At 38.0% G+C, this 15,556-nt stretch overlaps 1 protein-coding gene across 1 annotated transcript; it reads right to left on the bottom strand.

The window, feature by feature from the left end:
- Positions 1–432: 432 nt before the first annotated feature.
- On the bottom strand, positions 433–11,484 carry LOC149848443 (potassium channel KOR2-like). Its single transcript, XM_090004351.1, has 13 exons — positions 10,425–11,484; positions 10,039–10,263; positions 9,271–9,334; positions 4,080–4,419; positions 3,200–3,495; positions 2,872–2,952; positions 2,637–2,735; positions 2,249–2,470; positions 1,952–2,140; positions 1,691–1,766; positions 1,257–1,551; positions 601–722; positions 433–455 (listed from the first exon to the last, which is right to left on the bottom strand). Exons 1-13 carry the CDS (start codon positions 10,604–10,606, stop codon positions 433–435), a joined length of 2,214 nt encoding a protein of 737 aa, XP_089860477.1. The 5' UTR covers positions 10,607–11,484.
- Positions 11,485–15,556: the final 4,072 nt, after the last annotated feature.

Raw genomic sequence — 15,556 nt, 5'->3', positions numbered from 1 at the left:
AAACTGATGTTAAAAATCCGTCTGAATCGTCCCAAAAGGGTTTGGTGCAGTGAAATGAGAGTTAAGCCGTTAGGCAGGTGGTCTAGGGATCCAATCTCATGGGCGTCACCACTTGCACAAGCCAAGAATCTAAGTTCATGAAGTTTTACGCTGTCAGCCAGCACAGCTGAATTTTTCGGGTCCAAATCAAACCTTGGTCAATTCAAAAGGGCCGATTCACACGTCATTTCAATTCATATTATTTTTTTTTTTTTATTGTTCAATAACAGGTCATCTCATGGTAAAAAGATGATGGCTGGCAGTGGCGCTGCATATAATGTGAACACTATTATTATTGTGGTGGCGATGGTGAACTCATCAAACTAGCTCCACACGTGACATCTGCCTCCAGCTGATGCTGCTTTCCTTTACACTAAGAACTATCCAAAGCCATCAAAGGGCATGCTCCTTTATCCCTGCAACGTGCAAAATCATCATACATCAGCTTTGGAAGCTATTTACCTTTGGATATGAATAAATCTTACAGATGTTGTCTCTCTCTCTAAAAAAAATAAATAAATATTACAGATGGTAGCCACAACTTTTAACAAATTATCTCACCTTTATAATTGTTTGAAGCCTCTGCATCTTCCGTGATGAGTTCTTCCTTAGCACGTTCCAAAATTTTGATCAACGGTTTGCTTCCACAAATTCGTCCTTCATCAAGAGGAGTTCTACCCCACCTAAAACAATAAGGATCTATATGTTAGCATATGTTTATTAGCGGAAGTGGAAGATCTTATCAAGCTAAATTGCACGAATACTTTGTAGTAGGTGTCTGTTTTAGCTAGATATTATACATCAAGGTTACTACTGGAATTATTAATTCAAGGAGCTCAAAGATCAAATTTCCAGTTTCCTCCGATCAAGTCGCGATGATGCTTTTTTTTAGAGAGAGAGAGAGAGAGAGAGAGAGTCAAAATGATACTTTAGATATATAGTTATCTTACGTGCATTAAAGGCATACTAAAACATACAAGCCTTTGATGAAGTGGAATCGGTTCTCCATTGACAGACCAACTTGTTTGATTTGATTAATTTCATGGTTCGAACATTATAATGTCTGGTCCAAGTTGGTGTGTAGATCATTGTGGTCAGTATCATTCTGAATCAGCCGATTCGCATCATATATGCCCAAAATCAATTCGCACTGACTGAGTGGATTCGGCTTATTTTTACTATTTTCTATATACGATTGAATGCATTGTTGTGATTACCTGTCCTTAGAGAGTACATTTGCTCCATGCTTTATCAATATATTCGCCACTATGTGTAGCCCTTCGGCAGCTGCAATATGCAGAGGTGTCCGTTGGTCATAATTCTTTGAGTTCGGATCAACTCCACAGGCCAACAGGCGTCGCAAAAGATCAACATTGCTCTCGGTTGCAACTTTGCACAGATAGCTTCCAGCGTCCTCTAAATTCAGAGAAGCTCCATTCTTGACAAGAATTGCAGCAACTGGATCATGACCAGCCTTGACAGCCTCTAGCAGAGGTGAATTTCCAAATTTGTCTGTACTGTCCACATGGTAGAACAAGGTTACCAATAATTAAAAATTACAACCAATGACTGTCAACATCTGTCCTGAACCAACCAAACAGTAAATGCAAGCAAAAATGGACAAAACAAAACGTTTGCCTTAATCACTTGCCTACACAATTGACCTCTGCTCCTCTTTGTATCAGGAAAACTACAATATCTTCGTATCCTTTTGATGCAGCTAGATGCTGTAAAAGATAACATGTAGTAACGCGACAAACGAAAAAAAATCATAAACAAAAATAGTAATTCATTAATATGTTGGATACTATGTGAAAAGAATCATTTTTTAATGAGAAGCTTCTGTCAGTACTGTGAAGGAAAGCAAAAGAAATAGGTGGTAAGCTGCCATTGTGGAGAAAAGAAGACGAACCAATGCCGTTCTCCCATCGTAGTCCATCTTACATGGATCTGCTCCAGCACTAATCAAGCTTTTCAAGCTGAATAAATCCCCATGATATGCAGCACTGTTGACTCCTGAAGACAATTCTGCTTCTTGTTTCAGAATAAGATATGAAATATCTGATTCAAGTTGCTTAATTCTTAGTTCAGTATCCTTTCCCTACAAGAAAAGAATATATCGTATCTCATGATTATTGTTCCTAGAATTTCTGAAGTCTAGAAATTGCATGCTACAATATAGCATCATTAACAAAATCAATCTTGTTACCTTCAGGAGATTATTTAGAATTTGCCGACTATCGCTGAAATAAAGTTGCAGAATACTATTTAAAGTTTGCTTTTCAATTCGCAAAAGCCTACACAATTCACAAACACGAACAGTGTATGGTTGTGGAATATTGCAAAGGATCGCAACTTCACCACATATACTATATGGTTCAAGTAGTGCAATGACTTCGTCGGATCCATCCTCAACAGGTGCTACCTCTTCCTGAAATAAAATGAATAAAGATGCAAACTTTAAAGTCAATTTCAAGCACGCATGCGAGGAACTAGTTGTGCATATATAAAAATATATAAACAAATTTGTGAGTTACTTTTTTTAGCATTTAATTTAGAAGATGGCTAATATATTAAAAGAGGGAACATGTGCTTACCAAACTGCCATGACATACGATATATATTTGATCTACAGCATTTCCTTGCTCAAGTATCACTTCCCCAGGAAGAAATAACTCTTCGTTAATCTTTATCACCTGAATGCAAATATTTTTTTATGTTTGAGAAATATCAATTAGTCCGGTATGATTTGTTTGCAATAAAATTTTGAATTAATGACCTAATCAAGAAGCACCAAAATTATGAATTTGTATAGGGCTTCATGGAACGTACAATCTGATTTAGAAACTCCTCACTGCATCCCTTAAACAGAGGAACTTGATGGACTGCCTCGCTGTATAAAGATTGAGAAATCTGTATATAAAACAAAAAGTGGGGAAATATATCAACCAACATTCTCATATTACATTAAATGTAAATATTATGCCAGACCATTTGAACAGGAGTATATGTGTATGATATAGTATTAAAAAATCTAAAATCTAGTCTTTTTTTTTAAGGAAAAAAATCTAAATCTATTTACTTGAAGATGACTATAAGATTATGAAGAAGTATATACAGGCGAGGAAAGGGGCTCAGGAGTACAACTGCAATCCTATACCTTAGATCGAATGGCAACTGGGATGTCTTCAAGAACACTAGCTTTAGTATAGCTGCTTTCATATTGCAACTGTAAGTGACTTTTGATCTGTGACCTGATATCTTTTCCCAACTTATTCCTATTCATGTATTTTATGAGATCTGTCATTTTGTCTCTATATCTCTCTGTCTTTGAGCCTTTGACAATTAGTGCAGTCATGTTTCCGATCAAATATGCTCCCAGTATCATGTCAAATGATGCATAAATCATAATAAAAACCATCTCCCTCGTATTCACAGCATGAATATCTCCGTAACCTACATTAGTTTATGAATAATTAGATTGGAAACAAACTTATCGCTTCATGCATCAAATGATCCAAAAAAGGAATGCCAATAGATTGGATTTTATCTGATATCTGATCGAATCTGATTCCGATTAGTTGAATTTGGTAAGCTAATACCATATCCAAAATTATAAGGGGAAATGGTTTTGATTTTTTGCTACCAAACGGGATGATTTGAATCAGTTTACATGTAAAAAAGCAAATTTGTATAGGCTTTTCACTGTCTGAAGCCACATCCCACCTGAATTCGAGACGTTTACATCCTTAACCAAATCCTAGCCAAGGAAGCTGAAGCATATGGGAGTGGAGTGTGTTTCCTTCAAGTCAAAACTATGACACCTTGTTTGGGTCAAGGCCATAATCATTCATTCTTGATCAGTAATTTTGCTTCTCCCAATTAATTAATTTGTATGGTATGGGGGTGTTTGCGTCACGGGACAAAAGCCTTGCGAACAGGCGCGTGACGTTTGTCCCAGACTCACCGGCCTGTCCTCGCATGGGTGTGTCCCGCGTAAACATGCTAGGAACGTTTTTGTGTGAAGTCAGTCAACATACCTACGGTTGACATGGTAACAATAGCAAAGTAGAGAGATGTTATGTAGCGTGTCCACAGATCGATCTCCCTGAAGTTGATGTATCTGTACTCCCCAAGTGTGAGGCTACCAATCCATGTGTACCCTTCCTTTGTGGGTGGCAGAGTGGTCGCAAGGTAGTAGAAGATACAAGCTGCGGTGTGCGTGCAATATAATTCCACCATGATGAGCTTCACAATTCTCGTGAACAAGTAATTGATGCGAATGTCCTTTTCCATCTTCTGGAAGAACTCCGCGACTTTCCTTGCTCTATACAGCCTCAGCAAGATAAGGCCCCTGACAACTTCACTTCTTCCTGTGACCTGTGGTAGCAAATTAAGAGTGTGTTTCATGGAACGTTCAAGATTGAACGGAACATAGAATATAACAGATAGAACACATGTTTTGTCTGTTCTTTAATAATTACTAGGTTCAGTGTTTGTTTGAATAAGATGCTGTGTTCCTTGTGTGTAGTGTTTGATTTATATGCTGTGTGGACAACTTGAACACATATGGATAATGGGTCGGATAAATTTGTTTTGGATCATATGTCTCAATCTGCCCAACCATACGAGTGTTTTAACATGTTTATTATGGATTTTAGCCTCTGATATGAATCTTATATAGGATCTAATACAAAAAAATGTTAAAATTCGAGCAATTTGCAAAATATAAGAATTAATATTTTTTGATATATAAATGATTTAATTAGTGCCATAATTAAATCTAATTATGAAAGTATAAAAAAATTATGGATTTAACTGCATCTACTGTTTGAATGTTGTGTTGTTCCGCGTGTTATTGGCATCTTGAGTGACTCGTGGGATATCCAATCAAACACACCCTAAGGACAACATGAGAACAACTCATCTTTGACAAAAGAAACAGATACAAGCAGAGAATTTCTTTTTTTTTCTTTTTAGATAATCCAAGGGAAAACCCTCCCATCACTGATCGCACATTAGCTAGCCTATTGTTGGTAAAACACCTGAGGTCTCTCCTGTCCATCAGGGAGTACACTCCACTTCAACCTTTGTAAAACCCACCCACGTGTTATTGGCATCTTGAGCGACTCGTGGGATGCCCAATCAAACACATGTTACACATCCTAAGGACAACATGAGAACAACTCATCTTTGACAAAAAAAACATATACAAGCAGAGAATTTCTTTTTTTTCTTTTTAGATAATCCAAGGAAAAACCCTCCCATCACTGATCACACATTAGCTAGCCTATTGTTGGTAAAACACCTGAGTACACTCCACTTCGACCTTTGTAAAACCCACCCAACACTAAAAAACAAAATCCCTCAATAAATCGAGAAGAAAGTTCCCCAACCATCTCACCCACTCATTGCGGGAAGTGGGTGAGGATAAACCTCGCCCCCTCACGATCGTCAGGTGAGAGGGTGAGGCTTATCCTCACCCGTCGTAAAGGCTATATAAAGAGCCCTCACGGTCAACTCCTCTGCTCACTAAAAGAGAGAATAGAGAGAGAGAGTCACCGGACCATGCCATGTGGAGGAGCCAACACCAACAGGTATGCCCTCCACTTGTTCTTCCTTACTTAATCTTGTTTTTCTTTTAGAAGGCCGGTAGCCACGATTGTCGACATATTGTAGAAAAAAAATGGCAGCCACAACTGCCGGTGTTGTTGGAGAGAGAGAGAGAGAGAGAGGGCCGACAACCAGAGGTTGCTGACAACCTATATGGTGCAGGGTGGAGGTCGGGAAAGGGTTGTGCCCCTTCCGCCTTAAACCCAACTGACTTGATCTGAGGGGGTAATAAACCAGACCAAGTCAGGTCTGCCATGTCTTGGGTCAGTCTGGGTGCGACCTAGACGGAACCAAAAAAAAAAGTTTTGGTCGACCGAACCAGATTGAGTTGGTCTAACCAAACTGGTCTCAGTGTGAACCCAGACCGAGTCGGGTCTGTCTAAGACTGACTCAATCCAGACTGAGTGTAGTTAACGAGTCTCAAACTCGACTCAGTCAACCGAACCAGTTCTGACCAAACTGGACTGAGTCAGATCTGACAGAGTCTCGGTTATCTGTTTGGGTCTGGATTGAATATGACCAGATCGGGTCAGGGTCCAGTTTAATCCACTTGATGAGACTGATCCAAGTTGAACCAGATCCAGACAGAACTGAGTTTGAATCTAGTAGGAACTGAATAAATCAGTCCTAGATCTAGATTAGAACCGGATCTGGATCTAATTCAATACTATTTGGATCAGTTTTGGATTCATCATATAACTAGATTTGAATCTAGTCCATAGCCGGATGGATCAATTCTGGATCCATATCAGAACTAGATCTGAATTTAGTCTGACAGTACTGTTGGATCCAGGTCAGAATTGGATCTAGACCCAATTTATAATTTATTATGAAACTAGTTTGGAACTGAAATGAACTGAACTAGATCTAGTTCTGTTTGTTCTTAACTGAGACAAAACTGAACTAATTCAATCTGTCCCTAATTGAGACAAAACCGAGTCCAGTTGGGTCTAGTTACACCAAATTAAATATGGATCCACACCTATTAGTAAACAGGTCCAATATGGATTGTTGAGAATTTAATTGAGTTTGAACCCAAACCCAGTTTAGTCTGGACTAGGTTTAGTAAACCTATTATTCTAAACTCAAACCAAACCTATTTTGACCTAGGATGAGTCGGGTCAAATCATAAAGTCGAAATAACCAAATTATCCTTGTGTGTATCCAATATCAAATTAAGACAGACAGACATAACTCTACACCTTGAATTTAGAATTGACTGAGGTTTGGTACATTGAATTCGTATCATAGAGAGGAATCTTCTTATCCTATGGTTCTGACCAAACCAAGAGCATAAAAATTGAGGTCTAACAGATCACATTGGGAGGAATATTTTGGTAATTTTGTTCAAATATAAATAATATATGTGTATTAATATGAACATGCTTGTGTGATGATCGAATTCTATTGTTAGAGTTACTTGAGACTCAATTGCGACTAGAGTGCAATATTCACATTCGAGGTCAGGGATATTATATGTAACCTTAGTTATGAATAAATCATGTTGCTTGCATGTTATTTTTTTTTATATTAGAATGTTTAAAAATGTATCTATTGAATGTTAACATGATATGCATAGAATAACCATGCATGAGTTAATTGTAATAAGATGAATGTTTACATATGTTAGTCGTGATATGTCATGCATACTAGAAAAAAAATTATCTTTTAACATATCTATGTTATATGCTCTGAATGACATGCATTGTAATGAAAATTGTGATTAGCCTTGAGTCATTTGAGTTTAACCATGTTGTTTGAATTTAAATTGAGATTAACATGCTTAACTCTTTAAATCTTGAAAGTAATGACCTATAAAAAGGGCTACCTGGTTCGCAGGCAGAGTATAACCACCATCGAGAGTGGGCCGCTGAATTTAACGATATAAAGACTCTACCTTGTTGCATGCTTAATATGATACAAAGTGCGAACCTTAGTACGATTTTAAAATTAAGAATGAGATCTGTCATGATTATTTCACGATGACACTTATGAGAGAACAAGTGAAACACAAGCTTTAGAGTAAGGTTCAAGGTAATCAAATTAAGATATGACTTAGGGTTTTATATTCATATAGTATCTGAGACTCTAGACAACCATAGATGGTTAAAAGTCATTTATTGTTAGGATATAGCATCAACCATATGCTTAGGATATAGCATGAACCATACCGAGTTTGAGCCTGATCACCTTGTTAGCTACAAGTGAGGTTCTTCTTGTTGTTTCACTGCAGTGCTTGGTGATTTGGAGATCATTGGGAGCATATGGTTCATAGTTTGACCAACAATATAGAATTGTGGTGTTCTACATGGGTTGCTATGCCCATAGACAGCTATGAGCAGTATAACCGACCTAATGTTATAATTTGTTGTAAGTGAGTGTTAGATTGAGAGAGTTAAGAATTTTTTTTAAAATAACAAAACTTATGTGGTGTTGAAAACTAAACTTGGATTAGAGACTTAGAGGCTATTACAATTATAAGTTAAAGTTATTTATTGCTTATAAATATTATTTAATGAGTTGTAGACTCACCCTCTAAATAATTACAACTGTAGGTTTTAGGTACACTAATACAGACAGAACATAATCAGCTACTTCGACTCTGCGACAAGGTTATTTGTTAGTTTTATATATTTTCATTGAACATTCATGTAATATTTATTTTTCCATGTTATGAATGATGAACCTTGTTAAAGAATTTGAGTCTATTAAAGAAAAAAATATAGCCATGTTTTCTCTGAGAGAACTCAGTATACATATTGTTTGTAAAGTAATACCAATCAAACCTTAATCGGGGTGTTACAACCTTGCAACAAGGGATGCCATCTGTGGTTTTTGAATTTGTGACGTCTGTCAACTTGGTGACATGCAGAGTTTCCCTACTAGATGAATGTTTGAGATATGTCTATGCATATGTGCATGGGCCTGTTTGAGAAGTGGATGGCTAAAGGAATCGGGTGGTTGTTGAAAATGAATGATTCTCAAGAAAATTTTTCTAACTATGGCACAAGAGAAATTGAAGGAAATGAAAAAATTGTCAGGCATGGGACCGGCCCTATCAAATCTTTGATTTCCCTTGTTTGGATTCCCTCGTATAGAGGACATCATTGCCAATATGGGTTCCCCTTCAAATCCATTCTTTAATTTATAGAGAATTCAAAATTCAGACTTGGGAACTTGATACCTATTTCATTTCTTTATAGGGAATTCGAAAGGATTAGTTCTTTGAATCCTTGGAGGTACCGCTAAGTGCTCCCAAACAAACGAAGGTGATCAGGATTCCCTTCCAAATAATTTATATTCATTTCCCCCTAAATCATTTCCTACTTAGAATCTATGTTGGATGTTGGCAATACCAAAATCACGATCTTTACACGTGACAGTAGAAAAGGTTCAATCTAGTCAGGATCCTACCTGCATCCAGATCTCAGACACGCTAACCTAGGTTCCAAAACTTCAATTCTGTACCTGATAGGATCTAAATGAATCGGTAGACCTTGGTCCAACCAACTTTATTACTCTGGCCTTGGCTTATGTACGCTATTCCAGCATCAGCCTCTTGATTTAAAAATGAGAAAAAAAAACCCAAAAGGTTATGTGGCAGGCAGGCACTCATACCTTGTAGATGATATCCCAAGGGAAGCAAGCCAGAACGTCCAAAGCCAAATCAGTCTTCGCGTATCTACAACCACACATCAAGAGGAAAGCCAGTTAACATATATATGTGTGTAGGAAAGCCAGTTAACATATATATGTGTGTGTGTGTGTGTGTGTGTGGTGGGGGGGGGGGGGGGGGACGGAGGATAATGCTAATGTCATTTGAATGTACAAACACTTTTCTTCTTCTGTTTGTTGTTGTTTTTTAATGAATCTAACTCAGACGCAATAGAGCGAGAGAGTAATGCTATGGTGCTCTGAGATCACCTATCCTCACCTAGTAGAAATCATAGATGTAGGTTGCGTCTTCTCAATCAAGCTTTGTAGATGTGTTCAACGTAGTTTATCTCATAGGAATAATGTCTTGGACCATGTTTTTTGGGCATAAAATAAAAAATTTAAAATCAAGAAACTTTAGTACATTGTGGGCCGTTGTTTCTTGAGGTCTTAAAAGACCTATACAATCATCACAATCACATGATCTAAAACTTATTTTTTACTCTAAGTACATAGGCAGATCACATGTATAAGGTTGGATCAATAAAGCTATTTTTTTTTAAAACAAAGCTTTTACTAGGTGAGGGTATGGAATCCCGGAGCACCTATATATATATATATATATATATATATATATATATATATATATATATATATATATATATATATATATATATATAACCTTCATGATGTGCATGCATGACTGAGAGCTCTGTTTAATTTTCAACTCACTGCAGCACAATGCTCTCCCTTTGATACACCATCTTGTAGGTCTGATGGTCTCTGTAAGCCACAAAGAAACGCAAGACCACATCAGCTACGAATATCAACTGCACGCTAACGTCGAGTGTCATCAGAGGTTCCGGCAGCCCCATGAAAAACCCAAATTCTAGTGGCGTGAAGAAGGTTGAGTACATGGACCACAAGACCATGAAGTTCCCCCAAAACTTGTAAAACCTGCAAGGTAAAGAACATGCACCATCATGAAATTACTTCATCAATCAAAAAAGTTGATTTTTAAAAGAATGTGCAGATGAATGACTACTAGCCCAGACTCTTGAACACTAAACATGCAAGACTAACCAAACAGTGGAACATGTGTGTGAGCTTAATAGTACCTTCCATTGGGGTGTATGACCCATCCCCCATAACAATTCTTTGGAAGCCTGAAACTGCTCTCCCACTTGTTCCTTCCTATCCTCAACTCCTCAGAGAACAAGGCTAACCTGCTTCCCACCGAACCATGTATTGTGTCATTCACCTCGTTCAGCTCGAACTCTTCCTGAATCTCTGGTGCCATCTCTCTCTCTTTCTCTCTCTCTCCTCTGTACAATTACAGGGACTAATAACTAATGTTGCAAGGAAGCAAAAGACATCAGCTTGTCTTTGGATCTTCTGTGGTTGGTGGCCACTGCCATGTGAAGTTTGGGCCGTTGTTGTCTTGAAAAGGATGCATTTTTTCTCTTAAAAAGGGACCTTTTGATCCACCCCGCATGACCTTTAATGGACTGACCATCGAGCCACAGTGGAAGTGGAAGGATCACCAATTACAACACACAATTAAAAATGTTCTCATGTATGGTATGGATAATGGATGGGGTGGGGTGTGAATGTAAAGGCCAACTGCATGCGTGTAAAGATGTGTCCGGAGAGTATTATACTGCCGACTTCTTCGTCATACATGGATCTGATTTGTGGATTGGGTAATACAAAAAAGTTTGGGCTCATCATAAGGTGTTCACCCCTTTTCCCTTGAGACCGCTTTTCATCTTATTCTGTAGTTTTCCTGCATCAATGCTGGGCCAGCCTTGGCACATGGAAGGCTCATCTATTAACCGACAAGCAAGTCCACGCACTAGTAAGAGCGAGCGTGAGGTTGTTTGTGGTATGTCCTACTGTCTCAATCTTATAGACATGAAAGGAGGTAAAGAAAGCATGGGTTTTTGTGGCACCGGAAGCAGAAAGAAAACGACTTGTTACCTCAATTATCTTGAAAAGGTAAGATGGTAGTATAAATTGTTCCCCCTGTCTAATATCTCATCCAATTTACACGGCAAAAGCATCTCAGATCGGGTTTTCTCACAAGAAACTTGTTCCCGAGACTAAGAAACAACAGCGTCTATACGTCTTGAAGTTTGCTGTAAATGGTTAAAGCCTTGCATCTACTGGCCTCTTGAGGTTCGCTAACAAGAAATGCCGCTTTGGGGGTAAGTTCATTAAGTGGCCCAGTTCTCGGCAAGGGTTCTTGTTGGATTTTGGTATTGGACCCAGTGAGGCTACAAGGTCTCACAAATGGAACCACAAGAATTGTGGGCTCATTAGGATAAATTATGTAATTTAATATGATTTATGAGCTGTATATAACCTAATAAATATGGATTATGGAGGAGGTTATTGAGTTTAATGGGGACACTAACTCTAAGTTAGTGGGCACTATCTCTAAGTTAGTGGTGTATTTAATAGATCCCTGTATATGATCATGATAGGAAAGTTAAGCAGCAGAGAACAAAAATATGAGGAGGATTGTGAAGTGTCTCACACTTAGAGATGGGCTGAAATAACTCAACTGACAGAACATGTCTTTTCACATAGATGGATATTTAACTCCTCCTAGTACATGCCCATTCGATACAGTGACCTCATCCATACCGAATTTTGGAACCACCATGTTCCAACAGTTCCTCATCATGAAAAAAAAGAAAGGGTGCTGCCTGCAGTGAAAACTTCTCCTGATCTTTTTCCTGCACAACTGCACATATATTTTGTTCTTAATCTCCTGGTTAGGTAATTAATAATAGCGATGATGATCCAAACACGACACAACTGTATAAGATAATGCCAACCTTTTCAAATACCACTATCGCACTCGACCTCTACTTGGGCAAATTTTATCAACGGTTCACTTTTCAGAATCTGCTTATCAGTTGGGCCCTTCAGCAACCAGTTCAATATATATCCTTGAGAACATGAGCTTCTGGCTTACGTGGCCTGAGACAAAGAGTTTTGGATAAGGTGATATTGGAAGTCACAATTGATGATTATTTTCAATTGTTTTGCACCGGACACCAAATCCATCAATCTTTTTTTTTCTTTTTAATGGGAGATTTGGCATCCGGGTCTTGATCCATCAGGATGGCCCCCTGATCCCATCTGGACCCGATGGTCCAATCAAGTCTGGGACAGAGAGAGAGAGAGGATTATATATAATTGACAATATTAATTATTCTTTCACTTATTTGAGCATACCTTTTATGGTAAATTAAGAATTCTATTATCTAAAAGAAAATATTACCATCTTAATATTTTCATATTTGAATTGATAAAAACTTACTATAATCAATCCCTAACTTTTAGTGTCCTAATCTATCTTCAAGTTTCCTATCCCTACCTATTCAATTCAACATTTCCTAATTTGCCTATTACATTAATATAATTTCTTAATGAACCTATCATTTGTTAGCCTTGTCCTAAGGTTGACCCTAAATTATCTTTATCCTTCTATTACTTCCATTTTTGTCATCTAATACCATAGGCTTTATCAGAAATAATTGTTTTTCTTTACACCTATAACCATTGTAATATTTTTAATCATAGCGCCGAAAAAGACCACGCATAGTTAGATCATGAGGTTCTTGTACAAGCCTTTTAAATTTTCTGCTTTCAATTTTGCATTCTTTTTGCGCCGGAACCACTAATCATAGTTGCAAAGCTCTAGGTTAACCAGATTATTTACAAAACCATATTTATGATATTGCTTATCCCTTAAAAGGATCTTGCACTATGTTGCTCCTTAAGGATTCTTTGATCTCTCTCGGGATGATAAAATTGTAGGATGAGTTCAAGCAATTTCAATACTGATAAGAATGTTCAATAGAAATTGGAATGACTTTTGTCAATAATCTTGGGGTCTGGAAATAAGCTGATTAGTTGTTCATATGATATGAGAACCAAATGGCCAGAAAACTCGTTTTTCAAGAAGCAAGAATATATGCTATCATTTTACTTTCACGAGAGTTGGTTAATAAACAAAATATCAATGGATGGTTCCAATGGAAATCTCATGGTTCACTTATTCCAATGAGAAATGCTACAGCTACCGCTTGGTGGTGGCCATAAATTTTCTGGTTCCGCCTCTCCCGGTGTGCTTTTGCTTTCCTGCATAGTATCCGAGCTCTCACAATTCCTCAGGAATTGCCCTGCTTGGCAAATCGTGATTAATCGGGAAAAAGATCGTGCAAACTTGGCATGCAAACTCATTAAATCATGATTAATCGGCAAAATCACAAATCTGATTTGTCAGCAATATCATACATTTCACATTAATAAATATAAGCAACTAAATTAGAAACTATGATAACAAAAATGATGAAATTAATGAAGTTTAAAGAGATATATGACCTAATTGATCCTAAAAGATGGTTAATTTTTTGCTTTATTAACCAACTTATTAATTGGATATTACCTTATAAAAAAGATTAATACACATAAAGTACTTTCATTTTTCTATATATTCATTTTTTCAAAATTTATTTCCTATATTGATGTTATCTCTTATTTATTGATAATGGTTTTATTTTTGTCGTAAAGTCATTTAGTTTTTAACGCATATTCTTTAATAAGAATAAGGATGACTCTCTCTCACTGTTAGTTTTTTCGATACGAAAGATGGTGTTAGGCAGACCCCTACCAATGTATTGATGTATCAGTAAAAATGGACAATATTAGATATGTTGTACAAAATGGTTCCAATCCAGAGGTTTGTCTCTCCAAATCTTGTCTTCTGGGGACTTGGCAAAATTAGCAAAATTATATACCAGTTCATTGCTAAATTTTGAGGTTAAATGAACTTGGCACCTGTGTAAAGAAAGAAGGCTTTGAGACAAAAACCCGGGGTCCGGGAGGGGCTTCCTCTTCCTTTTAGGGATCTATTGAATTGATGCGCTTGGTTTCTCCTTGAACATTCGATGATTAGAGGTTGAGTGACTGAAATGGCATGACCTTATGCCAGTACTCCCAATCCTTTTCTGCAACTGAGCTGCTGCCAAACACCCAGCTTCTCATCTCTGCCGCAATTGTATAGTGAGCCCATCTGTGGCCCAGGCCACGGATCCAAACGACAACCTTCATCTAGGTCTGGGGGTGTTCCTGTGATATCTGAATAGGCTAACCCTGCTCCATTACCATCGAGAGAGATAGCGAGTTAGGATCTCTCTCTACAACCTTTTGGTTCTTTTGACATCTTCTACTGGACAGAAGCTGGTCATGTTCAGGGAGAGCTTTCAATTTTGTTATCTCGTGGAGCACCTGACAACCAAAGGTCAGCAGCTTACACGACAAGTTTTTTCTTTTCTTTTATGCTTACTTGATTGGCCCCTGTTGTCACTCAAATTAAATCCATCTGGTTGGATGATCACTTGGGGAGGATGTTCTGCCTCACAATGTCTTTCTTGTTGTGGAGCCACTAAAGGCCCATCGAATCTTTGAGCTGAGAATTCGTACCCAGGGAGAGTTGACTCAATTTCTTTGTTGATCTATACTGAGAACAATATAGGCTTCTAATTGAATTCATAAGGCTTAATAGCAGCTTTCTGATTGAGTCCTTTAGGTGGGGAAGGAAACAAAATTGCTGAAGAGGTCAGCACAAGGGAGGAGGAGGGGAGTGCTTTTAGAAATGGCAGAGCTTTGGACTCATGTATTCATTAGGGATTTGGTCATTCTAGAGATTAATGGGTGGAAGAGAAGTTTTGGGGTTGGGGCCTATAGGGCTGACCATTGAATTTGTGTTCTTAGAGCAGGGGTTGCTAGGGCTTGGTTGTGTAGGGTTATCATCCATCAGTTCTAAGGCACTAAACCTATTGTTGGAAACCTGATAGGGGGTTTTTGGATTAGGTTTACCAGGATGTCAAGACATCTTGACGAAAGACCATTCATCTTCAACCTTCAGAGTGATCAGAGACTGCGCCCATGATCTCTTAGGGAACGTGGACAGAGTGATTGGTGGAACCACAAACTTTACAATATCGCATCCTTCCCTCATAAATGATTTCCTGCTGAAAGCTTCTCCCATTCTCGGTCATAACCTCAACATGAGGAACCGAAGTAAAGGTGAGCGACACCGCTATGCATACTTGAGCATACAAGAGTCGTTCCTGATTTTGACTGTGGGCTTCAATCTCTCGTAGATGACCCTTCAAGAACTTAGCCACTCTATGGAAGCACTCTGCCGACCACAGTTCTGTGGACAGATTCG

Source organism: Nuphar pumila, chromosome 1, assembly GCF_984573655.1.
Source record: "Nuphar pumila chromosome 1, dmNupPumi1.hap1.1, whole genome shotgun sequence".
NCBI lineage: Eukaryota > Viridiplantae > Streptophyta > Magnoliopsida > Nymphaeales > Nymphaeaceae > Nuphar > Nuphar pumila.
The sequence above is the reverse complement of the archived record's forward strand: the minus strand, read 5'-3'. Positions and strand labels throughout refer to the sequence as shown.